General features: G+C 49.3%; 8 protein-coding genes and 6 non-coding genes across 14 annotated transcripts; 7 read left to right on the forward strand and 7 right to left on the reverse strand.

The window, feature by feature from the left end:
- The first annotated feature begins 2237 nt into the window (after positions 1–2237).
- Positions 2238–4168, forward strand: BDW70DRAFT_126169 (coatomer subunit delta). Its single transcript, XM_073735043.1, has 4 exons — positions 2238–2337; positions 2398–2841; positions 2892–3088; positions 3151–4168. Exons 1-4 carry the CDS (start codon positions 2335–2337, stop codon positions 4055–4057), a joined length of 1551 nt encoding a protein of 516 aa, XP_073601337.1. The 5' UTR covers positions 2238–2334; the 3' UTR covers positions 4058–4168.
- A 1105-nt stretch (positions 4169–5273) lies between these two features.
- BDW70DRAFT_155196 (uncharacterized protein) lies at positions 5274–6099 on the forward strand (the record flags this gene model as incomplete). Its single annotated transcript, XM_073740001.1, has 3 exons — positions 5274–5419; positions 5478–5592; positions 5644–6099. The coding sequence occupies 3 exons, from the start codon at positions 5274–5276 to the stop codon at positions 6097–6099; spliced, it is 717 nt and encodes a 238-aa protein (XP_073601338.1).
- A 492-nt stretch (positions 6100–6591) lies between these two features.
- On the reverse strand, positions 6592–8253 carry BDW70DRAFT_155197 (uncharacterized protein; the record flags this gene model as incomplete). The annotated part of the gene is made up of 2 exons (XM_073740002.1): positions 6592–7313; positions 7365–8253. 2 exons carry the CDS (start codon positions 8251–8253, stop codon positions 6592–6594), a joined length of 1611 nt encoding a protein of 536 aa, XP_073601339.1.
- A 1413-nt stretch (positions 8254–9666) lies between these two features.
- On the reverse strand, positions 9667–11541 carry BDW70DRAFT_5120 (uncharacterized protein). The gene has a single exon (XM_073744170.1). It carries the CDS (start codon positions 11101–11103, stop codon positions 9727–9729), a length of 1377 nt encoding a protein of 458 aa, XP_073601340.1. The 5' UTR covers positions 11104–11541; the 3' UTR covers positions 9667–9726.
- Positions 11542–11840: 299 nt separating this feature from the next.
- On the forward strand, positions 11841–13955 carry BDW70DRAFT_5157 (fatty acid alpha-hydroxylase). Its single transcript, XM_073744173.1, has 3 exons — positions 11841–13283; positions 13335–13583; positions 13640–13955. The coding sequence occupies exons 1-3, from the start codon at positions 12577–12579 to the stop codon at positions 13791–13793; spliced, it is 1110 nt and encodes a 369-aa protein (XP_073601341.1). The 5' UTR covers positions 11841–12576; the 3' UTR covers positions 13794–13955.
- Positions 13956–14284: 329 nt separating this feature from the next.
- BDW70DRAFT_126175 (putative RNA splicing factor (Pad-1)) lies at positions 14285–16793 on the forward strand. Its single transcript, XM_073735044.1, has 4 exons — positions 14285–15216; positions 15272–15580; positions 15640–16119; positions 16174–16793. The coding sequence occupies exons 1-4, from the start codon at positions 14570–14572 to the stop codon at positions 16430–16432; spliced, it is 1695 nt and encodes a 564-aa protein (XP_073601342.1). The 5' UTR covers positions 14285–14569; the 3' UTR covers positions 16433–16793.
- A 1743-nt stretch (positions 16794–18536) lies between these two features.
- BDW70DRAFT_126178 (uncharacterized protein) lies at positions 18537–19901 on the forward strand. The gene is made up of 3 exons (XM_073735045.1): positions 18537–18861; positions 18955–19204; positions 19260–19901. Exons 1-3 carry the CDS (start codon positions 18589–18591, stop codon positions 19262–19264), a joined length of 528 nt encoding a protein of 175 aa, XP_073601343.1. The 5' UTR covers positions 18537–18588; the 3' UTR covers positions 19265–19901.
- A 121-nt stretch (positions 19902–20022) lies between these two features.
- On the forward strand, positions 20023–20094 carry BDW70DRAFT_t8. The gene has a single exon. It is a non-coding gene; the product is annotated as a tRNA-Ala (tRNA).
- A 1325-nt stretch (positions 20095–21419) lies between these two features.
- BDW70DRAFT_t13 lies at positions 21420–21491 on the reverse strand. Its single transcript has one exon. It is a non-coding gene; the product is annotated as a tRNA-Ala (tRNA).
- Positions 21492–21850: 359 nt separating this feature from the next.
- Positions 21851–22833, reverse strand: BDW70DRAFT_126179 (uncharacterized protein). Its single transcript, XM_073735046.1, has one exon. It carries the CDS (start codon positions 22481–22483, stop codon positions 22097–22099), a length of 387 nt encoding a protein of 128 aa, XP_073601344.1. The 5' UTR covers positions 22484–22833; the 3' UTR covers positions 21851–22096.
- Positions 22834–23334: 501 nt separating this feature from the next.
- On the reverse strand, positions 23335–23406 carry BDW70DRAFT_t12. Its single transcript has one exon. It is a non-coding gene; the product is annotated as a tRNA-Ala (tRNA).
- Positions 23407–23568: 162 nt separating this feature from the next.
- BDW70DRAFT_t11 lies at positions 23569–23640 on the reverse strand. Its single transcript has one exon. It is a non-coding gene; the product is annotated as a tRNA-Ala (tRNA).
- A 111-nt stretch (positions 23641–23751) lies between these two features.
- Positions 23752–23823, reverse strand: BDW70DRAFT_t10. Its single transcript has one exon. It is a non-coding gene; the product is annotated as a tRNA-Ala (tRNA).
- Positions 23824–24894: 1071 nt separating this feature from the next.
- BDW70DRAFT_t9 lies at positions 24895–24966 on the forward strand. The gene has a single exon. It is a non-coding gene; the product is annotated as a tRNA-Ala (tRNA).
- The last annotated feature ends 403 nt before the right edge of the window (positions 24967–25369 follow it).

Here is a 25369-nt window from a genome sequence, read left to right on the forward strand (position 1 = left end):
ATCAACCTCGGGCTCCTCCGGATCACCAGCGGATCCGGTGGCTTTGGCCCAAAAAGCCTCTTCAGGGTGCGCCTCCCCGTCATCTTCGTCATCTTCCTGATAGTCCTCGTCATCGTTCTCATCACGTTGGGATTGTTCATCGACTTCTCCGGGTTGTAGTCGCTCCTCGGATGGATCGTTCATGGGTAGCGGCTCTAGTGTCCCGGTAGAATCTGTGTTCTGTTCCTCTAGGTTATGAGATGCAGCTTGAGGGGATGCATTATTTCCGTCTTCCAGGTCGGTAGCATTAACAATAACTTTCCCATCATCAGTATTTCTGACGCTGCGGTTTTCTTCAGTATCCAGATTGCCTTGTTGGGAGCTTGAAGCATCCTGTTCATGAGAAGTGACATCCGAATCGGGCTCCTGGGAGCTTCCGTGGTTGCTTTTATTCTCCATAGTTCCCTTCTCCAAAGTGCCAGGTTGCTCTTCCAAATAAGACTCTTGGACGGTCTCTTCGAATTCAGCAGCCCCTTCTGCATCTGGGTAGATTTCCCAGGACTGGATCTCGGACAATCCCTTTCCTTCACTTGCAGCTATCAGAAGTTCCGATAGTTCCGCAGCAAGGGTCAGTTTCGTACTAAGATTGAGATATAGGGCCTCCGCTTCTACTATGCCATCATTGTGACAAAGTTGCAGGTACACATCTATGATTTGTTTCAATGTGAAGTTATGTGTCTCCAGTGAATCCTGATATTCCTCGTCAGCAAGTTGTACATAGAACATAAGCATTGATGGGCTCACCTCAGTCACCTGAAAGTTAAGAGTTTCGATGTCGATCACTAACACCTCATTCTCGGTGATGTGGTTTTTAAGAACTTCACGGCATGCACCAAACAGTTTACCAAAAGATTCGTATGCAAGACCCTCGTCTTCTAGAAAAAATGTTTCAGAAGCATCACCTTCCCTTGGGGGAAACAGCGAGATCTCATTGTCTTGATAGTATACTTTAACCGGATGGAGCGAGGAGGTGTCACTCGATTCGTGGCCTTGTTCAGTTTCCTGGTCATTGGACTCAGAAACTTGTAGTTGCTCTCGTGACTCGACTTCTGATTCTCTGCATTCATCATTGGATGACTGAGTTTGGCCTGGATCTCCCTCATCGGTCCCGTTTTGCAAGTCCTCGGGGTTGTCTTGATCATTGCTGTTATGTAGCGGCTGCTGTTCTGCTTGCTCCGCTTGTTCTGTTTGTTCTGCTCTATTAGTATTATTGGCCAAATCTTCCGAATCCTGGGGTTCCACGTGAACTGTTTCCGGCTCTTCTGCCGGTTGCTCGCCATCCAGGCGGTCCGCAACTTGGCCAGAGTCTAGCCGTGAATCGGATTGAGACTCCTCTAGATCTTTTGTTGTGGCCTCGGTATGAGGCTCAGCGTGATTCTCAGAGCCATTCTCTGGAAAATCCTTATCGCTTTGGTAGACTCTTGGGGCACCTTCACTCTCTGCGTGCTCCGGTTCCACGGATTCAGGAACTTCGTCCGGGTGCTCCAGAACGGGTGCATCGATATCCTCGACATATTCATCTTCTAGCATTTCCGCTTCGTATATTTTTCTTTCGTCTTCCGGCTTCCCTTCCTCGAATTGCATATCAATGTTCTGGTTTGTATCAGGGTACTCGTCGGCGTCTATCATGGAGGGCTCGGCTACATCGTCAATCATATCTTCATCAGGGAATCCATCTTGACCATGATTTTCGCCATGAGAGTTATCCATGTAGTCATCCGCGGCCGTCATGTCCCTGTCTGCATTCGAAGCCTGGTCCTCCATGACATCGATATCGATATCAAAATCATCAGCATGCCCCTGGTAAGGAGATGCCATCTCCATTGTATCATCCATCGTAGGAACTTCCATCGCGGAAAATGCTAAGGACGAGGTGGTTGTCATGGTCGAAGGGCGCGTTGAAAGTTCTGAAGGTGGCGTTCTAGCCCAATGTGTTTCAGCCCTGCCGTGAGACACCCACGCTCAGTTCTGCACGGTGAAGAAGCCTAATCTATGGCCACAGAGAGAATATAGACAAAGAATGATCCTACTGAAATGCAAGGACGTCGCCGAAGACTTTGTTCATTTGCAACGATTGTGTTTCGGGCAAGTTGTGGTAAGCGAGGGGATAGCGCGGTGCACGGGCCAACAGGGGCCGAAGAGAACAGCAAGACTCCAGCACCTCCGCCGTCGGTGGAATATCTACGTATCTGGCTTCCCGGCAGAACAACTCGTGTCTCTAACGCTTGTCTTCAATTGCCGGTACTATTTGAGCTGCATTTTTGTCCCTATAGCTTTGCTCGTGGTGTCTTCATCATGGTATGCCCACCCACTTCCGTATAACTAGCCAGTCGTGCCTAACCAGTCCACACAACTTAGGTCGTTCTGGCAGCGTCAATATGCACCCGCGGAGGCAAAGCGGTGCTCTCGCGCCAATTCCGGGAAATCGCCCGCTCTAGAGTTGAGGCTTTACTCGCATCTTTTCCAAAACTCGCGGATTCTGGTACCCAGCATACGACCGTGGAGCAAGACAATGTCCGCTTCGTTTACCAACCCCTCGACGAGCTATACATCGTCCTGATCACAAACCGCCAATCGAACATTCTACAAGACATTGACAGCCTTCACCTATTCGCCCAGGTGACCACCAGTATCTGCAAGAGTCTAGACGAACGGGAGATTCTGCGCAATGCGTTTGAGTTACTTAGCGCATATGATGAGCTGGTGACCCTCGGCTATAGGGAGAATTTGTCTCTGTCCCAAATCAAGACATTTTTGGAGATGGAGAGTCACGAAGAGCGAATCCAAGAAATTATAGAAAGGGTATGCCGTATTATATGTCTAACGTTCAAGGAGATACTGAGTGCTTGCAGAACAAAGAGCTCGAGGCGAGCGAAGAACGCAAAAGGAAAGCCAAACAATTGGAGATGCAGCGGAAAGAAGCCGCACGCAACTCACGCAATATCGCTCCGCGAGCCCCATCATACCCCGTCTATACTCCTCCATCGCGTCCTGCCGTGCCCGACACGTACGACAGCTATGAAGCGGAGAAGAAGAAGACGTTTGCCAAGTACGTCTTAATTAGGCCCCATTGGTTCTCAGCCTCTCTTCTAACAGCTTTGTTCGTACTAGGCCGTTGCCCACCCGAGGAAAAGGGATGCAGCTGGGCAAGAAGTCAAAGACTACAGACATATACGAGAAAGTTCGCGGCGACCTGGGCCCTGAGGCTGAAGAGTCGAGCCCCCTTGTAACGCCGCAAGCTTCAACTCCCGTCGCGGAAAGAGCGTCCTCCGCCCGTCCTTCACTCTCTGCCGACCGTGAGCCGATCCATATCACGATCGCCGAAACCATCTCCGCCTCCCTCACACGTGATGGTGCGCTCAAATCCTTCGAGGTCAAGGGCGACCTTCAGCTTCGTATTAGCGACCCTGCTTTCACCAAGCTCAGACTCGACCTTCTCGCCAACCCCACGCATGGCGCACAATTCCGCACTCATCCTAATGTCGACAAGGCTGCATTCAGCAATTCTTCTATCATTCAGCTGAAAGATACATCTAAAAGATTCCCTGCCAACAACTCAATCGGCGTCCTCCGTTGGCGTGTTGCGGGCTCAGGCTCTGACAATGCCGATGTGCTCCCAATCACGTTCACAGTCTGGCTCAACAAAGGCTCCGACTCTACTACGGTGACTGTCGAGTACGAGCTCACGGGCTCCGACAGCCTTCGGGATGTCGTCGTTACCATCCCATACGGCACGGCTGAGCCAGCTGTCTCTAGCTTCGACGCCGTTTACGAGGTCTCGGGAGACAGTCTTGACTGGAATATCGGAAATGTGGATGAGAACAACGCATCTGGTAGCTTTGAGTTCGAGTCGACTGCCGATGACGAGAACGAATTCTTCCCTATGACGGTGCGATTTTCGAAGGCCAGCCCGTTCGTCGAGGTCGACGTCACCAACATCTCCTTAATAGAGGAAGGGGAGAGCACCGGATACTCCAAGGACATCAAAAGTGTCGCCGAGGGCTATCTTATTGAGTAATTTATTTTAGAATCACTAATGACGTCCCGCCGCCTTTCTGTGTACGAGACCTCTATTGCCAGTTGTTTAGATTCCGTTAGCAAACCCCTTGATTGAATGGTATACTTTCTTATGACCTCAAGTTCATTCCCCCGCTCTGATAAGTCTAAGGTGAAAATCGTGGCTTAGCGCATCTGGTCATTCCAGTCCGGGCAACTAATCGCAGTGACCTCGGGAGCCGGCAGGCGAAAACTTTCTGCTCCTCGCCACTATAATGCCACCCGCTTCGCTGTCTCACAATGCCCTCACGACTACCTCAGAAAGGAACATTCCCAACCTTGCTGCCTGCCTGGACCAAGCTGTGGCTCATATCGGATCAATGAGCAACCGGGATTCTGTCGGCCGGCCAAGCGTGACTCTACAAAGTTTGAAGCATTGCGCATCGAAGATCCAGGGACCTTGGTTCCTGGCCATGTAGAGCAACTCAGTGCGGCTGTTACTTCCGTCCCTCAGTCAGAATCCAATATGGTTCCAGGATAGTGGCCCTCTCACCGTCGTGCACAGAGCCCTTATCTGGTTTAATTGAAATGAATACCAAGGTACTGCCATTTGGAGCTCGTCAATATCGTCGGTCTTAAGTTTGTTGACATACTCAATTACACCCATGGCATTTTTGAATGACGTTGGCGACGTCCACGACAATATAGAGCACTCAGCATAAAAGGTCGCTCTTGCCATCTTGGAATCTTTCCTGGTAGATAAAAACGGATTGATCAACGAGGGGTCAACTGTTCTTGGTTTATTTCTCAAGTCTTTGCCAGTGTGCAGCGTTTTGAAGCATTATTATCGTTCCATTGGGACTCAAGCACCTACACTCACTTCTCAAGGTATGCTCTTGCAAAGCCGCCCTGTCGTGACGGATATTGAGCCCAGTTCTAAACAACCTGATGCCGCTTTGCAGTTTGCTTCAGTCCCTTTTTTGGCTTTTTGGCACCATGAGCACGGCGGGTGGAGGACTTCTTTCGAATTATTTGAATGGCGAGTCTCGCAGTGTATGTTGTGTCAAAGTCCAACTACAAGGCAGCAGAAACTCACCCTGCGTGTCTCTCCAAGCCCAACTCATTCGCTTCCATGTGCGTAAACGTACCGTCAGTTACCCCCAATGCAAGAGTAGCAATCAAGCGGCTGGGAACGGGAGGCGAACCGCGCTACGATCCAAAACGGTCTCACCGACAGCATGTCAGCCGGGCCTGTGAAGCTTGCAGGCAGAAGAAAACGAAGTGCACAGGAGAAAAGGCTGGTTGTAGGAATTGCATTGGTACTTCGGTACCCTGCAACTACACTGATGGGAAAAGGGAAAAGACGAAGAAGTGCGCCCTCGTTGTGAGCTCCGTTCGAGAGCGGTGCCGTTACATGCTAACACAAGCTACTTTTTATACAGGCACATGGCCGAGCTTGTCAAGCGGGTCGAGATCCTCGAGAACGCGATGAGCGGGCTGAGCTCTAAGTACGGTGTTCCCGTCGAGGAGCTAGTGAGCCGTGGTACTAAAGCACATGTTTGATTGACCCATGCTGTCATGGTCGACCATTCACTCACTTGAGGCTAGGCCCAGAACATCATCAGGGAGAATCTTGATGAGACAACTCGAGAGGGCGTTGAAACGAAGTGCCAGGAACTGCAGGACATCGAATTGAAGCACGAGGGAATGCAGGCTCAGAACGCTCCCTTCAAGGATTTGTCGTCCGCTCCATCACCTGGTCCTGCAACTCAATCATACGCAGATATGCCATCAAGCAATCAAGTGACAAGTGGGATAAGTTCGTCTAGCGTGTCACCGGCCAGCGAAGTGCAAGACACCCCCAACCCCTACATAATACCGGATCCTCAATTTGTCCACCCTTCAGCTCCGGACATGCTGGAACCCCAAGGGTTCTTCCGTCAAGAATACAACGAATCGTTCATTCTTAATAACGACAGGGCTCTTCAGTCTAATGACTTAACAATGCACCACTCGATGGACACTTTCACAACTATGGCTGACTCTTGGGAGCAGCATTTCTAACCTTCCCGCTCTCGAATCCTTTTTTTTTTGCTTTGTATCTTTGTCGCCTTTGTCCGGCCGAGAAAGCACTCTAATTCTTTGCCTATTGCTCCAGATTGATCCAAGTTGATAGGTTCGCGCACGCTCGAGTTTATTCTATCTTTTACTTTCCAGTATACATGGTAATTATTATCTTTCATCGAAGACTACGTAAGTTGTATATGGGTTCGGTCTCCCGTCGTGGTGTTTCCTGCCTGTCGCTATACCGGGATTTTTACTAGCGCGCCGTGAAGTCTTCTCTGTCCAGAAAAAGCAAGGCGAGCATCGCTGCCCTCAAGTCTGGACAACGCACTGTATATGTTTCGCTTCGTTAATGAGTACATGTCTATGAAAGGGGTATCTAATATGTCTAGCGCAACCACATATACAGCCACAAAGTCTCTCTCTGTATGTATCTATCCTCACAACCCTACACCCGCAGTTTCCGAGGACTTGAAGTTGTGGGCAAGCCTCTCAAGCCTCCCAATTCCTCTTCTTCGCTGTAAAAAGTAGCCGCGCATCCTCCTCGCGATACTCTGCAGCTGAACTCCCCGGCGACATGAGCGGTATCCCCATAATCCTGGACAAGCGAAGTTCAACCAAGAGAGCCCTGCGATGGGCTCGGTTTGCCCAGGAACCCTGAACATGGGGCCAGTTGCTTCCCCCTCCGCCTCTCTCACCATTTCCTTCTTTGCGCCAGTAGCTCAGGTTCACGCCTAGGAGCCCCCTCTCGTCGCCAACAAAGCCCTCAATACAATCTAAGGCGGGAAGAAAGCGGCGACGAATACCGCAGGCCATATGGTTAGAGTCGATCTGATAGTCTGGGCATTGTTTGAGGAGTGAGATCACGGATGTGATGTCGGTAGGGCGTGTTCCTGCTTCCACTTCGGTGTCTGCGTCTTCGATGTCTGGGTTGAAGTCTGGGTCTAAGAGGGTAGAGCCAATGAAGATGGTCTTTGTGCGGAGGGAAAAGAAACGCGTCATCTGTCCAAGGTGGAAGATGTCACAGGCGCTGGAGTTGCCGAGGCCGCAACGACATTGGTAATGCCGGGATACTGGTGACGGGTTGGGAAGGGGAAGTGTGCCGGGTTTGCTCGGGGGCGCGGGCTCTTCGAGCGCACCATAGATGCGAAGGAAGTGGGCTTGCAGGTCGGTGACGGTGTTTAGGACACTTTGGCGGCGGTAGTAGAGTTCCTCTGGTACGGGTTAGTGGGTTATACTATGTTGGGTTGATCATGGAATCATACCTTCGAGGCCATCTGAGAGATAGTGCCAACCGGGACTATCAGGTGCCGGAGGCTCGATTCCATTAACCCAGAACCTGGATCCCGCAACAACCAGAGCATGCGTGAGCATCTTGAAGACGGTTTGGTGGTTTAAAAACTTTGCTATGAATATAGATTGCCGAATACGATTCTCGTTTAGTTTCAGCATGGAGGGGATGAACTTGGTCAATGGCAGTTTTGGTTTTCCAAGAGTATAACAAGCCCGTCTAAGAGATTCCCGGACAGCTTCGGGGGAGTTGAAGGCATCGGCTATTTCTATCAATCCAGCAATGAACGACGGCTTTTGAGCTCTGATTTCTGCTTCGAAGCTTTCCCTCTCTGCCTCGTTGAACGAATTGAAAGACAGAACTTTGAGAAAAAGCCCAATAGTGTCTGGCCCAAAGCGTGGTGACAAGTGATCATCTGGCAATCGCAAAGTTGGGAGCGCGTCCTGGTCAGAGCTAGGATTTCCCGAAAACCCAGCAACTTCTCCGCTGACAGTGGGATTTATGTCAAGCTTGTGCAGTTCCCTCTGTTTCACGAAATTTCTACCCTCGGAAAACTTGTCAGGATCCAGTAGAGCACGAAAGTAAGGACTACTCTGCATCAAGCTCTCACTAGACACTCTCCAGCGGGTATGTGTGGTCTCGGCATGCTTCAAGGACGTATATTGCAGGATAAGGTCGCCGCTGTTGACAATGACTTGCGTACTTGGATATGAGGAGCCTTGTCCTCGTCCACTGGTCATAGAAGTCGGCGTCTCTGATCCAGAAAGTACTTGAATATTACCTTCGCCATCAGAAAGTGATATGCTTTGAAGCGAAGCATTGAAAGCTTTGGACGACGGTAAAGGCGGGTATTCAGAATCCATAGCCAGCTTGTCGCTTTTCAGCCTGCTCGCAATTCATTCACTGCAGTGAGAAACTATATCCCTCAGATTGGTGAATATTTCCGCAGTACACAACATTTATATAGTGTTCGCGCCTCGCTTTTGTTCATTGCAGCGTCAACCCTAGAGGTATATGCGGCTATCTCATCTCATTGAATCAGACGCTCAGCTGAAAGCATTCTTCAGAGTTGGTTCAGTTTCAACAGCCCGTTATTTTAGTCCATGCGATCAAGCCGTCGGTCAACGAACCGCTGGCGGGGTCTCAAAGCTCGAAGCATGGAAAGAAAGTCGTCTCATTGTCATGTGACCCTCAGCTCCACCAACACTTTTGGATATCGTCATATCCATATCTGGAGTACATGTCTTCAGATATATCTGTAAATGAAGGCATTCAATTTTTGTGTCCAAATATCAAGCAAGATACTGAACCTCCCAGCTTGCCCGAGTGAGATGCCTGCCCTGTATATGACAATCGTAGTTCGATTTCTGTCCCTGCCAGTTTTCTAAGATGCGTTCGGAATTTTATATGATAAGAACTATTGCGGATGGAATGAGTGACGCAGGCACCATAAAGGCTGGAGTAGGAGGCTGAAATGAGTATCCTCCTGACTTTGTCTGGAGAATTCCTGACAGCAAACTCTGAGCATTTCCACCTTCTATTATAGGCAGTCGCCCATTCCATCATGATTATGAATCATCCCAGGGGTTTCCAAAAAGTGCTGACCTGATAGTATTCTCCGCTTTCCGGGTAATGATTAAAGCCAAGATGATTCATGCTAGGCTACTAAGGCTACGGGTGGGATTATCTAGGTGCGATAGGACCAAAAGTGCTTCTGCTTAGTGTGACTAGATTGAGACGAATAACGAACCTGAGTTCAACCAATTCCCTGAATTAGGAAAGGACGGCTCGAGCATTCCGCTAACAGGGACAGACCGCTGTTAGTATCTTGAAGACACGTCATGGCTCGAAATAGGAATGAGACCTCAAGCACTCTGCTCCGTAAGACTCTCGTAAACCCAACCACCGAACCATACTACGCGAATGTCAAAGCATATGATCGGCCAATAGACGCAGGGCGTTGAGATGCTTTCAGACCTCGAACAGCTCAGCGGCGCTACTTCTGAGGCTCCCTCGATCTACTAGCTGGAGACGGGCACTAGCTTACTCTATGGTGGTTACCTGGCGGACATCATGGCCGAGTATACAGTAAATTCCGGTGAGATAATAGAACAATGTATGACCCTAGAACAACAGCGAAACAACTCTTTTTTACATGCTTTCTAAATTGTAGGTCCTATGCAAATATAGAAGAGTCTATATATACTATGTTATAAGCACTATAGCAAACCATAAAGACACATTTATCCCGATTCCTGGCTCTGAACTGGAGTTTTTCTGAGAGCCAATGTAAAGTGCGAGTAATATCCCGAGTAGGTAAGAAATATTGCGTTCCATCAAGGCAAGTACACAAGGGGAATATGCAGGAGATCGGCCCGACGATGACTCCTCTTCGTCGCTTGTTTCCGTGTAGATTTCTCCCTCTGGCTAGTGCAAGCATCCCGGGCCCTGACGCTTTCTGCCACAAGTGAATACAATCTGTGGGCCAGTGGGTTTAGAGAATCTGTGGGTAGCTCTGGCGTTTCGAATGTTGTCGGTGTTGTATCGCCCGGCTGCTGATCATTTGCCGAGCTTAGCGTATGCGGGATTATTGACAGTAATGCTAGAGGTTGAGATGGTGTATCTTCTATTGCATCCATGTCGTGAGAGAGTTGACCTTGCTCGGTTGGTGTTAAAGTATCCATCAGTGCATCGAAACCAAGTATTTGATCGTCTCGTTGGGAAACCAGATGCCATGGTTCACCGCAGATGAATCCAAGCACGAAGTCTTGATTGGCGTATGCCGCCGCCATGGTGCTTTTGCGGTATTCGGGAGTGAATGCGGAGTCCGTAGCGGAGGGAAGGCAGAGAAGAATCCCACGGGCGAGGAGCGGAGGTGGAGGAAGGTCGGTGTCGATTGTGGGTGGTGGTGCCACTCCAAAGTCCCAGACGTCTTCGGGCTCATAGGACTCGGTTCCCATCAGCGCATCAGTCGAATCCTCAGTGTGCTGAGTTATCGTTTGAGTGAGGGAGATAGTGGATGCTTTCCGTGGGGGGAGCGCCAGGCTATTATGTTCGCCTTCCCCTATCGCATAATGTGATGGCTGACGTTGATGACTGACCTCGCCATTTGTCTGAGCTCCGAAAGAGTCGTGTGCACTAAATGGACGGTTCGAGTCGGTGACCGCGGTGATTTCTGTCCTAATGGTCTGGACAGCATCAGCGACGGCCTCTCTGGCAGCAGCCTTCAGAGTCGGGATCAATATGTCCGCCGCTTGGTTATTGACCGCTACCCCAGAGGCCCAGGCAGTTGAAATATTCGCCCAGGAGGCGGGTTTCACCACACCCTTGGTGTACTTCTTGCGGATCAGGTCAACCAATGTATTCCTCACTTCTCTCGACTCTGCTCTCTGTCGACCAACGACCCCAATTGTGGCATTCAGAATTCGACCGCCTTCCCAGATCAAGAATGCATATTTCTTGGCTAGCAGAGTCAATTGGCGGATAGTATCCTCGGACCAGTCATCGATGATGTCCGCTTGAACCTGCAAGATAGTGATGTATGGGCCGATAAGCGATGCTAAGCGGAGAAGAGCGTCCGTGCTGTTGACAGTGTGAGATGGTGCAACGCAAACGGGCAGTCCATACGGCAATCCCTTTTTGGCTTTAGCCAAGGATTGGATGTAGGCAATTAGGCGATTACCTGGGAGAGCCGAGGTGGTTGATGAGTCCATTTCAATGACGTTGGAAGGTCGAGAATGCTGCCGTTGGTGAAACGAAGGAGATAGAGAGATAGGGAGCGACTTCCACGTCTTTCGCTCGGACAGAAAGAAGAGAACAGAGGGGTTAAGAGGAAAAGAGGGAAAGATGTGAAGGGGAATTGAAGCTGAGCTAGAGCACGGCTAAGCTGGCTAACTGATCCTGCGGGCTCTCCAGTCTGCGGCCAAGAAAAGGGATTGACAGCTTGTCAAGGTCTCCACCCAGTAGTAGCACGGAGTTCTGATCACTTGAGCTTGCAGCTTTGCAGACCAATAAATGGCGGATTGGTGGCGACAATGAAGATGAGCGAGTTCGCGTTATTTGAGCCCGGCCTTATCCCTTAGTAGGGAGTCCTCGGGAAATTGAGAGAAAAAGAAAGAGGCGGATGACTGACCCCCTGGAGCTTATTTAACTGGCCAACCGTCAACAGCGATCGCCCTGAGATCTGGAATCTAGACATTGCTTTCTTTGACTTTCGGCCATCTACTCGGCGAATTGATGTCCGTGCTGGTCCATTTCTTCTGGGCAGTTACTTTTTCTTTTGCTTTGATCTATGAACAATGATGTTCTGCACGACGATCACACCAGTCTGCTTTACCAACCGCCTCCCAACAGCCTGGATACGGGGAAGGCCCAAGCAACCGTCGTTTACCGGGGCGGCAGTTCCGGTCTAGCTGCATAAGGTCAGTCAACCAGTGGGAGATCGCCTAAAGGACGTTTAAAGTTCCGAGTCTTTGGAGACGGCTAGCCTCACTTTGTTTGGATAAATGCCTAAAAGCCTCGGCAAGGCAAGTCGGTTTGAACGTCTAGTATCTACGCAGGGCTGAAGACCTCGAAGTATGGTCTACAGATGAGATATAGAGGACCGCTAGGACCGCACGCATTTAGTTTCAAAGGCAAATTATGGAGTAGACTGCTAACTGCCGAGGTGCAGTCTTACTGTTCAGTGAATAATGGTGCCATATCCACTCCACCTGGGCTGCTGGGAGAGGGCAGTTCAGGGGCTGTTCGAATCGGGCTTAGTGCCGCCCAGACTCGACTTTTACGCCTGATCCGCTCCCCAGACTTCAGCGAGTTTAAGGCTTTGAGCTGTCTGTCTTTCGACACGTCCGAAAGAGCTTTTATTTTTTGTTCGAAAGATCAAGTAGCCACTTCCCTTGTGAATATTTTATCTTTTCTCAATTTTATCTTATCGAGCAGCGTTCTACTACTGATAATCTTGTCTTGCATAAAATCGTCCTCGGAGCCTCCGGCGCCCGTCCCTGAGTATTATTTTTTTGAGCTCACGCCACTTTCCCGGTCTCACCACATTTATTGCACGCTCGCCACCGCTGTCGGTCACGATCACTCCTTCAATCTACTCAGCCTCCTACTTTTATCATTTCCTTTTTCCGTGCCGCCTTCCCTGAGCCTGCCTACGATTTCAAGTTTCCGTTTCCGCGGCGATCATGCCTGGACAAACTTTGCCCACCTTCACCCCGGCTGAAGTTGAGTCGCACAACAGCGCCAAATCCTGCTATGTGACTATAGGCTCGAAAGTCTACGATATCACATCGTTTGTGGATGATCACCCAGGTGGCGGAGATTTGGTTCTTGAATATGCTGGGAAAGATGTGACGGAGATTCTGCGGGATCCGGTATCTCATACCCATTCTGAATCCGCATATGAGATCTTGGAGGACAATCTGGTTGGGTTCATCGGTTCCGAATCGAGCTCAAAGTGCGCGAATGGATCTGCGAATGGAAAGCCGGTGTACGCCAGCACCGGGCTGTCTACAGCGGAAGACTTATCCGTGGAAACAGACGCTGTCCAGGATTATCAAAAGCACAAGTTCCTGGATCTCAATAAGCCTCTACTTATGCAGTTGTGGAACAGCGGGTTTAGCAAAGAGTTCTACCTAGAACAAGTTCACCGGCCACGTCACTACAAAGGGGGAGACTCTGCTCCTCTCTTTGGAAACTTCCTTGAGCCTCTTAGCAAAACCGCTTGGTATGTTGTACCGATTGTGTGGCTTCCTCCTGTCCTCTACGGGACATATCTTGGGGCTTCTGGCTTGGGACATGCTCCCGCCGCGGCTGCTTATTGGCTGTTCGGGTTCTTCTTATGGAGCTTGATTGAATACCTCATGCATAGGTTTCTGTTCCACCTTGACAAGTACGGGTTCATTGTCCCCTAGCTCTCCAACACAGCACTAACTTTTTCCAGATACCTTCCTGATAACCGAGTCGGAATAACTCTACACTTCCTCCTGCATGGCATTCACCATTATCTGCCGATGGACAAGTATCGGCTTGTGATGCCGCCTAGCCTTTTTGTCATCCTCGCTACGCCGTTCTGGAAACTTGCGCACACGGTTTTTTATTACAACTGGAACGCCGCCGTGCTCGCGTACTGTGGCGGCGTTTTTGGGTACATTTGTTATGACTTGACGCACTATTTCCTCCACCACCGCAAGTGAGTACACCAGGCTATCGACGTTATCAGATCTCAACTCTAACACTTTATCCCAGCCTTCCTTCTTACTACAAGGGGCTCAAAAAATACCATCTTGAACATCACTTTGCCGATTATGATAACGGCTTTGGCGTGACCAGCCGTTTCTGGGACTGGGTATTCGGTACTGAGCTCGAACTCCCTCCTCCCAAGGTTCTGAAGACTCAGTAGATGCGTATGTTCTCTATGAGCGTCTCTAAGTCTTTATGACCTGTCATGCCCGGACGGCTCTCTTTCTTTATGAAATAATGCTGCAACTGGTTGTGTCCTCCGTTTTTAATACCGACACTTTGGGTGGAGCATCTACACTCCTCCACGGTATCATTTCCCTAGCTAATTCTTACCCTTGACAGAGGGCTGGTTTGCTTCTCTGGCAAGTTCTTTTCCACTTACAACTGTCACAACTACGATTGTATATGATTTCCGTTCATTGATGGAAGGCCACCCGCTGAATCTAGCCTCAGTAGTATATAATTATTAATAACTAATTGATCATGAACTCAGACTTCTCCAAAATGTTGCTAAGAGAGAAGGCAGATGAGAGCCCATCTACCTTCATATATGCTTGTTCCATGGTTCCGTTAAGAGGCAAATGCCAGTACCCACGTGACTACGCTAACACTTCATCGGTCTGCCGGATCCTCATCTCTGTGCCGCTCATTGCAACACACAAGTCCATTCAGCGCCAGGACTTCGGCAGCTCGTCAACTTTCTGTAATCTCCCTTGCTCAAATACTGTCCGAAACGCTTCGGCCTGAACCGGCAAGGCCGTCAGCAAAAAAAAAGTCATCCAGCTTGGTTTAAAACAAGAAGGGTTCGCACGAAAAACGCCCGTTCGCCGTCGAGCTCTAACGAAGCCAAAGTGACCTCATTCCTCTCCGGACTGCTTTTTCTTCCATCCGGTCAGCTTTTTTAGGATAAGGAAGATCTCCTACCTACAAAACACTATGTCAGGTCTCGACGTTGAGGCTCTACTCGAGTCTACTGCCGCCCCCACTACTCAACAACCCGACGACCGCTCGAAGGCCGAAAATGGCGACCGACGTGATGAGCGCGACCGCTCATGGGACCGGGACCGCAGACGACGGGATCGTAGCCGGGACAGACGTCGCTCGAAGGATATCGACGGAGATGATGATATGAGAAGCCCGAGGAGCGAACACGGCAGTGCTAACGGAAGCCATAGAAGTAGGAAGAGGAGCAGGAGCCGCGATAGTGACCGTCGTCGGGCTCGCCGCGATCGACACGGCGACGACTATCGCTCGAATGGTGATTACTATCGTGGCGGTGGCCGCGCACGCACTCGATCTCGATCTCCTTATGATGACAGATATTACCGCCCTTCAGGCCGTTCCCGGCGAGATGAGCGTGATGAAGAAAGGCGACCTCGCCGTGAACGCGAAACTCGCAAACGAAGTGACTCGAGAGACAGAAGCCCTGAACTCAACGAAGACGAACGCGACCGGCGTACTATATTTGTGCAACAACTCGCCGCACGACTGAGAACTAAGGAGCTGATTGCCTTCTTTGAAAAAGTCGGACCTGTCAAAGAAGCTCAAATCGTCAAGGACCGAGTTAGTGGAAGGTCCAAAGGGTGAGTTTCATCTTTTCTCCCTATCTTTTGTCTATCGCTAAGAAGTCCGTTCTAGTGTCGGTTATGTCGAATTCAAAGACGAGAGTTCCGTTGCACCCGCTATCCAGCTTACAGGACAAAAACTTCTAGGAATTCCGATCATTGCACAATTGACTGAAGCCGAGAAGAATCGCCAAGCCCGCAATTCTGAGGCAAGCAGTGGCAATAAACACTCCGCCCCTTTTCACAGGCTTTATGTGGGTAATATCCATTTCAGTATCGATGAGAATGACCTTCAGAGTGTCTTTGAGCCATTTGGCGAACTTGAATTCGTTCAGCTGCAAAAGGACGAAACCGGCAGGAGCAGGGGCTATGGCTTCGTGCAGTAAGTTTCCGACTCCTTGAACTGTATTATCTGTACGATATTAACGTCTGTATTTTCAGGTTCCGTGACCCCAACCAGGCCCGGGAGGCATTGGAAAAGATGAACGGCTATGACCTTGGTGGTCGGGCTATCCGCGTCGGCCTTGGCAATGATAAGTTCACCCCCGAGAACACTCAACGTACCCAGAGCCAGAGTGCAAACCAAAGTAACTTTCAGGGCTCTATGTTCTCGGGCTCTGGCGGACGTGGTGTCCAGGCTGGAGGCACCAGCAACTTCGATCGTGCGGGGGGTCGTGAGCCTGAGAAGGGAACCGCTGCCAGTGCGCTGGATGACACAGACGTTGCCGGTGTGAACTTCAACAACTTCAGTAGAGACGCATTGATGAGGAAACTTGCAAGAACAGATGAACCTGCTGAGCCCTCTGCAGACGACAAACAGCAAAAGATACTCCTACCGAAAACTGAACCGAAGCCTTTACCGGTTAATGTCAACATGGCGAGTCGGTGTGTTTTGCTTCGCAACATGTTTGACCCGGCTGAGTTCGTACTCCCTACCTGCATTTATAACACTAAACTTGCTGACCAAATCTGTAGGGAGGAGGGTGAATCCTGGGTTAAGGAGCTGGAGGATGACGTTCGCGCTGAGTGCGAAGAAAAATATGGCCATGTTGTTCACATTGCACTAGATCCGAATTCCCAGGGCGACATATACCTGAAGTTCGACCGCGTTCAGGGCGGAGAGAACGCCATCAAGGGTCTGAACGGACGTTTCTTCGGCGGCAGACAAATCACTGCGCAACCTGTCGTCGATGCTGTTTACAGCAGCTTGTTTTCCCGAACAAAAGCAATCTAATCTTCATCGACCCCGTCTATTATCAACAAGACCGCCTACCACAAGATCGCCAGTCATGGTAGGTATGTATCTAATTTGTCTGCCAGGTGCTACTTGTGATCGCGAGACCTATCAGACTACAGCGCCGTTAACCAGTCCTGAGACTTGGGATGGGACTCGCACCATGTTTGGTCCTGTATAACACTACCCCTGGTAGGTGCTAGTTTTTTCTCGACATCTTGCTTCCTACGGTTTTGAATGCCGAAAGGCTTGATGCGCAATGATTTGTCTATAGGGATCTTTTTATATTTGTCCTAGCGCGAAACTTATTTGTCTATATATTACCGTGCGTATGTCTAATTTATAACGATGGAAGTTGTTTAAACTCTCGTTCATCTACAACAATCCAAGCACGTAGTCCCTTATATTAGAGCCGGTCAAGTCCCATACCCTTGAAGCAATTGTTGCTTTTAGATATGGAAGAAAGCAGCCGGTGAAATACGAGCCCACGAGCTATTCTACACCAATTCTGACTTGGCTGTAGACAAGTGGTCATGATTATGGGGTGCCAAAGCCCGTAATTAGCATTGCAGCCCCGTCGATTAGGACAGCACAGCAGCCATGTCTTACAGGCAGAACATATCTGGGGGCGGTCTGTCTTAGCACTTAAAGCGATCATTCCAACAATAAAACACTCCTTGTCAATACCTGCCCTTTGTTCTGCTGGGATGGTACTCTTCAAGACACTGGCTTCAGAGTTCCTGGCACCACTCGTCGCTGATGCTGATGGTCTACAGGAACCCCTCGTGACAAGATTCTAGACAAGATATCACCGGTATAATGTCTTGCGCTCGATATGGCCGACTATATCACTTGTATTCTGGGCAGACTGGTAATGCGTAGAGGCATACGTATCCAATATCACTGGATTCTCCTGTGAATTGATGCTAGTCAAAGGTACAAAGTGGATTGGTTATTCACTGGGTGAAGCATTGTATCTAAGACAGTAACACAGCAAAGCAGCCGTCCCTGAATCCAGGAGAGAAAGAATCAGAAGGCCACTGGGAAAATGCGCGCACAGTGCCCCAGAGGGTGTGCATTAATGGTTTCCATATTTAAAGCCTGGAATTCTTCTTTCAGTCTGTCCTTCTCGCTTCCTCCCCAACTTCTTACCCTTTGTGCATCTTCCATCCTCCTGATTTGTTGTTACTGGTTTTTCTCCCGCGTACATTGTCCAGAGCTGGTCCTCTCCACAGTATCCATATCTTTTGACTGCCCATCTGAGTACCCAAGGCTCTTTCATCGCGTTTAAAGGAAGGTAAAAACTGGGAGTCTTGCTTGTGTTCCCTCCGTATCCTTCTTCCCATTCCTAACCTGTGTATCACATTCCATCCAGGTGCCTTCTACTCCCCTCCTCAACCATGGCCGCCGACACCTCCAGTTCAAACCCTGGCAGCCCAGGGCCCAGCGTTCAGAACATAGACATTGACTACGGACAGCAACCCAGCCACAACTTCAACGATTCCTCCGCTCATTTGATAATCCGACGTCTCCGTCGCGAGCTCGACGACGCCCTCCTACGCATTGATCGCGATACAGACGTCATCAGTGGCCTTCATGGTAAGGTTACGAGCCTGGAAGAGCTGGTCAAGAAGCAGCAAATCACTATCAATACCCAGAGCAAGACGATTTCTGATCCTAGGTCTCTGAGAAAGCAGCATTCACAGATTCAGGTGCACGTGCAGTCTCCCATGGGTATGGGGCTGTTCCCTATGACGCCTAGTCACCATCAGTATCATGTCCATCATCAGTATCAGTACCCGGGGTCTGGAGCTTCGGGTGCCTCCTGCGGCAGTGGAGTGTGTGTTTTGCAGACCACTCCGTCGCCACTCGACTGCCAGGCCCAGAGCCAGGCTCAGGTTCAGGTTCATCCTCAGCCGGCGCATTCACCTGAATATAGTCCTCAGAGCGGCACCGTATTCGATCAGCCGCCCCCAAAATTCGAAATCCCACCCGGCGCATATGCCTCTTTTGCACAGATTTCCCCTCCCGGTCTTGTTCCAAATCTGGGAAGAACATCAGATGTATTCAGTCCTTTCAGCTCTACTACCGTTTCCAACGGTGTAGATCACACATCATCAACGACCCTATATGATGCAGCTGATTGCCATAAGAGAATGGCGGATTTCTCAAACCGATTTCAGACTCTGATGCGGATGTCTGAGATCTTTGGCCATGCGCATGCGAGCCTGCCAAATGTCTTCATGGATAGCCACATGGACGACCATGTCAAGGACTACCTCATGGCAATATCTAGGGGAACTAAGGCATCTGACCTTCTTGGGAACGCGGCGACACGGGGTTTCTTCGTCGCAAAAGCCATAAACTGGTATCTTGTCGAGAAAATCCTCAACGCCTCTGTTACTAGCGGTTTCGACGCGGCTGCTGATCTGGAAATCAGTCAGATTCAAGAGCAAATGACTTCCAGTAGGTCTTCCCAGCTTATCCCAGCGTTTCGGCTCAAGACGTTAACCCTAACTGACCTCGTTGCAGAAACTCCCCTTGTGCGCCACTTAATGCTCACCGCGGTAGCCACGCAAATAACAAAGCTCACCAAGAAATCCGGATTCACAGAGTACAACCAGCAAAAAATCTACAACCACCTTCACACACTCTGGGCATATATTGGGCCTCTCGGACACGACGCAGCCAACCAAAACGGTCCAATGTGGAATGACCTTCACGCGATAGTATCGGAAGCGCAGTCTCTCGCTATCGACATGTACTCCATGCCTCTGGAGTATAAGTTCGAGTTCCCTGAGCAGAGCGAGCCGTTTGATCCACATACCATGATCAACCGCGATCCTTGGGTCCTCGCAGATCCGAGCGTTCTACAGAACACCGACACAAGGGTACGTCTAGGTATCACGCCTATTACGCGTATTCGGGATAACTCTCAGAGTCCGGGCGATGTACAAATGGTGTATATGGGCCATGTGTTGCTGAAGGGACCGAAGAAGCAGATGCTATGATTCAGTGTTGTCCGTTTATTTGATGAGTCCCGATCCGCTGGGAGCTTGTCATATATTATGAGTTCAAGACGTCAAAATGATTGAACGGGTGAGGTCTGGATATGATGTTGCTGAATGACTGTTGTTTGGCTTGTGAATATGATTGTATTGTGGTTGTGCTTGTGATGGAACTAGATATTGATTTCGTGCCTCATCTTTGCTTTCGTCTGTTCCCTTTTTCCCAATTCCTCTATCTTTCTCTCTCCAATATACCCGGTTGTTGCATCCAGGAAGTAGGAAAGCTGACCACCACCATGGACGGGATTTGTTGCCTACCACGTAGAGTAGAATTGGGACGTGAGCTTAAAGGCCAGCCAAATACTGGATGGGCCAGCAGGTAACAATCAGTTCTTGATATGAGCAAGTTTTTACTGAGCTTAGTGGGCAAGCAATCAGTACTCAGAAAGCGTGGCTAGTGCAAAAGGTAAATTTCATTCGGAATCAACTAGCGCTTGCTAATCGTGATAGTAAGAGGCGAAGATGTTTCAGAGAGTCAGAGGAGCTTGTGTTTTCTTAATAGAAAATAGACCCCCATCAAATGGGGCTGTGGTTTAGTGGTATAATGTTCCCTTAGCATGGGAGAGGTCCTGGGTTCGATTCCCAGCTGCTCCATTCTTTTTTCTTTCAATATTTACTTGATCAGCTGTAGCACACTAGACGCGGCAAAAAGACGTACCAAGAGTTGTCTTGATTATCATAATGCCTGTCAATTCATTGGATCTATTTTTAATAACCCCGGGGCCTAACCTCGGGCAAAACTAGTGACTGACTGGCATTCATCCGCATCGAGTATAGCTCTTAGGGTATCCTACAACATCTGTGTAACAGGGGAAAGGGATGAGAGTAGAATATGGAAAATATGACATGCCACCGCGGAGCAGTATACTACCGAGCAGACAATGCAAAGCAGCATACTCACCGGCCCACTCACCATCTATACTCTTTCTGGCAGCCTGAAATACGCGGGGGATAGACACTCAGTGCTTCCAATCACACATCGGTCTACTGGTAGTGCCAGGAACCAACTACTACACCCAGAAGCTCAAGCATTCCATGACTGACGGCACCTGTACACAGACCTTACCTTGCCAATATCCTCACATACCAGTACGGAGAGGACACAGAGGAGAGGCTGCGCCATGCGGATAATTCGACAAGGTATTTCAAAGTAAGCTAGCATATGATGATCAAGAGGCCATTGTTGACAGGCTGACACATACTGGTGGGAAATTCATGATCGCAAAAGCTCAAGCCCGATTCCCAGGACCAAATAAACTACCACATAACACCAGATATGACGGTGTCTACTCTGATCTCCGCCTGGAAGTGAGCCACTTAAGCCAAAGCTGAGATGTACGACGCTCTAGGCCGCCATCGAAATTGTTCAAATAATTCCCCGGCACCGTTCGAATCAACTCCACGCATTAACAAGGGTGGTATCCTGGAAGCCTGCACCTTAGCATCCACATATCCCCGGCTGCTTTACACTGTACTGGTCACTAGGATTCCAGGTGTCACCCCAAATACGGCGCTTAAGAGGCAGCTAGTCAGATGATACATCGGAGCCCAAACACGATGCCACGGCCCATACACCGATTGATCCGAGGACCACTAAAAGATGAATTCAGGAACTAATGTATGGACGCGTGAGAGCAAGAGCCTTGAGCCTGAGAAAGAGGCAATGAAAGGTAATCACCTGCATTTGCTTATCCACAGATGGAGAAAGATACAGTGTCCAAAAGAAACCACAGAACCTATATCTGGGATCGCGGAACCGGAATCACTAACGCCTTTCATCCCTAACCTATGGTACTCAGGGGCGTGCTCTCGTAGACACGGGAGGTACACCCGTGCATTTCGCCATTTGCCTTGAGTTAGGGTTAAGCCTCATTCGGTAGAATGTCGAGCTGCCAAAAATGAAGGGCGAAAAAAACGAATGGAGCAGCTGGGAATCGAACCCAGGACCTCTCCCATGCTAAGGGAACATTATACCACTAAACCACAGCCCCATTTGATGAAAAACTTTTATACTTTTGACAATATATTCGACTTAGCTCGAAAAGCCCGACTCACTCCTTACAGCATCCACGGCGTCTATTGACTGGGCGAGACAGGGAATATATTCTTAGAAAGAAAATAAAATTAGAAGGAAAACAAAGAAAGAGGTTAACTTATCATTCAGTGCGCAGAACCGTATACACTAAATCACCCTTTAAAAATAAGGTTATATATTCGTCATCGCGGTACACATGCTGATCTATATATTCTCACCCCAAAGCACTGCTCAACTGGTTGTTCAATGGGCACAGGCACCATCTGTTGGAATATAAGGACCGGCATATTGCCAATTGGTTTTAATGGCCTAGCTGTAAATGCTGACACCATCAACCCATGCCCGGCTGGGAAAGACAGCACGAGCCGAAAGATACATACAGACACGTACGCCATCGTCATATCCCACCCAAAGCGCACCATCAGGGTCTGTCAAACCACCACCCATGGTCAAAACCGATCGCACCCCGAAAGGAAAAGTGTGTCATCGAACACGAAGGCAACTGAGAGAGGGGTAAATATGTTATAATGGTATAGCCGGCACCCGCCTCAGGTCTGTCGCTCATGCCATAACATGACCGCCTGGATACATGCCACCGAGCGAGGCGCAACCACCCGAACGGCAAGGAGCATCAACTATAGCTAGGCTGGAGTCCCCATAATCACACCAGCATTGCCAGCCCGGGAATGCAGGAGGAAACAGTGGCTGAACAGAAAAGGATAACCAGGATCGACCCAGATATCCCCACACAGGCCATATAAGGTACCCCAGAGAATATCCCAAGTTTGCGGCGCCAGAATGACCGAGCCCCCATCGTGATACAGCATCCCATACACGCCGCCGCCGCTCCAGTATCATACAAGCATGCGAGTGAAAACCAAAGCCAGGTGACCACATGCCCATACCAAGGCAAAAAGGGAAACGAACACAAGGGCACGTGCGCCTCATGTTGGCGGACAAGCATAAGGAAGTTGTGACCCGTCCTCTAGATCATCCGCCAGACCTGCCCGGCCTGCCTCCCCAGAACCCCGACAGACGCTGCAACCTGGAAACAAATAGAGTCCCTAGCCTCTAGTTTATTGCACACGCCCCCAACGCGAGGCATATTGGGATACCTGGGCTAAAAACTTGTCTTCTCCTCCTGGGCCAATTAGATCTATTTCCAAACTGCGAAGTATAACGTACAAGGATAGTACAAATCATTACAGCAGAAGAACGTGACCAAGCTCCCATGTGCCCATCACCGCGTCTATAGATATCAGCAAGCACACCGCCAGTGAAGCTTGATTGTCATGAACGGGAATGGTCGGACAATGATAACATCCATAGCCTATGCCACATAGAAGGACCAAACCATTGAGTGAATGACCATGCATAGGCTTAAATTGTAGCACCCACGCCATAGGAACAGCTGGATCGCAAGCATGTGGAGCAGACCATCTGCCCAAACTTGAACGGATAATTGTTCACAGCCAAATACGCTCACACTTAGAGCCAGAAAAGCAGTTATACCAAGTAAAGGCACGAAGAGACCAGGAGCCAATCCGGCAACAGGAGAAAAGAATTGAGGGTGCCCAGATGAAGCCTTGCTTAGACACTTCTAGCAAGGGAAGCTCTCGTTTGCTTGGAACGGCCCAACATCTCCAAGCAGGGCATGATTTACAAACTCTAAAAGAGGTGCTGACCACTTTAGCAGCGACATCACAACATTGGGACATGGTCAATTCCAGACTACTGTGAGGTTCAAAAAGACAACACATATACTGTGTGCTAAGTGAAAAGACGATGAGCAAAAAAGATGGAGCAGCTGGGAATCGAACCCAGGACCTCTCCCATGCTAAGGGAACATTATACCACTAAACCACAGCCCCATTCCATAGTAAGAAACGGATAATTAAGCTACATATTCTATTAAGATAGCTATAGCGGCAAAATATACTCCACCATAACCCCATCAGATATGAGCCCTAGAATTTTTTTTTTCTCGCCTCCATATTGGTCTCGTAGGTATGCTTCATGACAAGCAAAAAACATGGAGCAGCTGGGAATCGAACCCAGGACCTCTCCCATGCTAAGGGAACATTATACCACTAAACCACAGCCCCAATTTATGGTTCCAAAGTATGGGGGTAGGAACCTTCTTGGCCGCTAGTCTGCAGGTAATAAAAAGAATACAAAAGAATTCAACATATAGAACTAAGGATAGAGGCAAAAAGTGGAGCAGCTGGGAATCGAACCCAGGACCTCTCCCATGCTAAGGGAACATTATACCACTAAACCACAGCCCCATCTTGACGGGAAATTGTTGACAGACGTGCCTTACAAACGGCTCGGTTAGGCGATACGTTTGTCTGCAGCGACAATCACTTCTCCGGGACTGGAAGTGGTTGACTGCTTTCGAGGCGAACCGCAAGTTCCAAACGTGGGTTGTAAGAATATTCAGCGGAAACTCACCGCGAGGGCTCTCACCCATAAGCAGCGAGTATAGCAGTAGTATGGACTCTGGAGGCCCATTGTTGAATAATCGCATTTCTGCCTTCTCTCAGAGCTGACGTCCGTTCGTTGCAGGATTAAGCTCAAACATTGTAGCTAAGGACTGTTTTTAGGTACCAACACTGTCAGCCAATTCATCGCAAGCTCGAGACAAGCGTTCGTGGAATGACCCAAGGGAGTTCTACCGAAGTCGGGCTATGTTCATTGCTGACGTCTCGCGAGGGCCAGAGCTAAAGAAAACCAGAGATACCGCTGGCCGGCAAGGAACCTCTCGCCACGAAGTTAGCAGGATGCTGTGAACTGTATATGATCAAACAATAAAGTATACTGTATCGGCCGCCATAGATGTGATAGCAACAGCCCGGGAATTGGCGATCATATAGTATGTGGTCTGTGGTAGGCTCTGACTCCTTCACACAAACAGTCAGCTGAGAATTGCTAATGCAAGAGATATCAAAGGGAGAGATTCAAGGCGATCAAAGAGCCATCACGGATCTAGCTTGACATGTTTTTTGAATGGAAACGCGACTGCCATCATCTACATCATGAGCCTTGAATCCTGAAAGCTCCGGATTTGAAATAGCAGAGGTAGTAAGTGCTAGCTCCACCGTATGTTGTGGACAAATCGGGCACGAATTTGACGATTCTAACAAGAAATAAAATGCATCAAAACACTAAGAGCACAGGTCAGTGAGTGCTGTGAGCACTGTTGAGCACCGAAGACGGGAGTGTTTACGAGATGGACTCGAAACGTAGTCGTGGCGTCTGGGGGCGATGACGTTGCTGGGTCGTGTGGCACTAGCCAAATTGGGCAAGGTTTGCTGTTTTTTCATAGAACCCTTTTATTTACAATAACAATAACAGTTGGGGCTGTGGTTTAGTGGTATAATGTTCCCTTAGCATGGGAGAGGTCCTGGGTTCGATTCCCAGCTGCTCCATATTTTTGTCATTTTGTGGTGCGTCCCGGAGTTTCTTATGTTGTCTCTCTCACGGCACCTGCTAGACTCCAGGAGTACAGTAATAGTTTGCACTTTTTTAGTTTTTGTTGCTGCCGAGCTTAAGTGATGTCATCAATGATACTGATTGTGACTGTATTTTATCGCAAGGACCGGACTGAAATGCGCGAATATAACAACTTATCCCGTACCCATGATCTGCCTTTATACGGAGTAGGTCTAATGGGAGGCACCACTACCTCCTATCGCCATAGGCACTGAGTGCTTTACTTAAAATGGCTAACTTGGAGTTCTCAGCATTTGTAAGATAAGAATAGAACCACGAATTGCCGGGGGGTTTCTCCGTTGCATTCTTCGCTCGGGCCGCAGAAAGGTTATTAGATCA

Source organism: Aspergillus foveolatus, assembly GCF_047715535.1.
Source record: "Aspergillus foveolatus strain CBS 279.81 unplaced genomic scaffold BDW70scaffold_1, whole genome shotgun sequence".
Classification (NCBI taxonomy): Eukaryota; Fungi; Ascomycota; class Eurotiomycetes; order Eurotiales; family Aspergillaceae; genus Aspergillus; species Aspergillus foveolatus.

Excerpts from the sequence above, each read along its gene's own strand:
- BDW70DRAFT_126169 (XM_073735043.1), top strand. Across the intron at positions 2,842-2,891 it reads TCCAAGAAATTATAGAAAGG|AACAAAGAGCTCGAGGCGAG; the intron begins GTATGCCGTATT and ends GAGTGCTTGCAG. Across the intron at positions 3,089-3,150 it reads AAGAAGAAGACGTTTGCCAA|GCCGTTGCCCACCCGAGGAA; the intron begins GTACGTCTTAAT and ends TGTTCGTACTAG.
- BDW70DRAFT_5120 (XM_073744170.1), bottom strand. The coding sequence starts at position 11,103 with ATGGACTCATCAACCACCTCGGCTCTCCCAGGTAATCGCCTAATTGCC.
- BDW70DRAFT_5157 (XM_073744173.1), top strand. The coding sequence starts at position 12,577 with ATGCCTGGACAAACTTTGCCCACCTTCACCCCGGCTGAAGTTGAGTCG. Across the intron at positions 13,284-13,334 it reads TTTCTGTTCCACCTTGACAA|ATACCTTCCTGATAACCGAG; the intron begins GTACGGGTTCAT and ends AACTTTTTCCAG. Across the intron at positions 13,584-13,639 it reads TATTTCCTCCACCACCGCAA|CCTTCCTTCTTACTACAAGG; the intron begins GTGAGTACACCA and ends ACTTTATCCCAG.
- BDW70DRAFT_126175 (XM_073735044.1), top strand. The coding sequence starts at position 14,570 with ATGTCAGGTCTCGACGTTGAGGCTCTACTCGAGTCTACTGCCGCCCCC. Across the intron at positions 15,217-15,271 it reads GTTAGTGGAAGGTCCAAAGG|TGTCGGTTATGTCGAATTCA; the intron begins GTGAGTTTCATC and ends AGTCCGTTCTAG. Across the intron at positions 16,120-16,173 it reads AACATGTTTGACCCGGCTGA|GGAGGAGGGTGAATCCTGGG; the intron begins GTTCGTACTCCC and ends CCAAATCTGTAG.
- BDW70DRAFT_126178 (XM_073735045.1), top strand. The coding sequence starts at position 18,589 with ATGGCGGATTTCTCAAACCGATTTCAGACTCTGATGCGGATGTCTGAG. Across the intron at positions 18,862-18,954 it reads GTTTCGACGCGGCTGCTGAT|CTCGTTGCAGAAACTCCCCT; the intron begins CTGGAAATCAGT and ends ACCCTAACTGAC.
- BDW70DRAFT_126179 (XM_073735046.1), bottom strand. The coding sequence starts at position 22,483 with ATGAGGCGCACGTGCCCTTGTGTTCGTTTCCCTTTTTGCCTTGGTATG.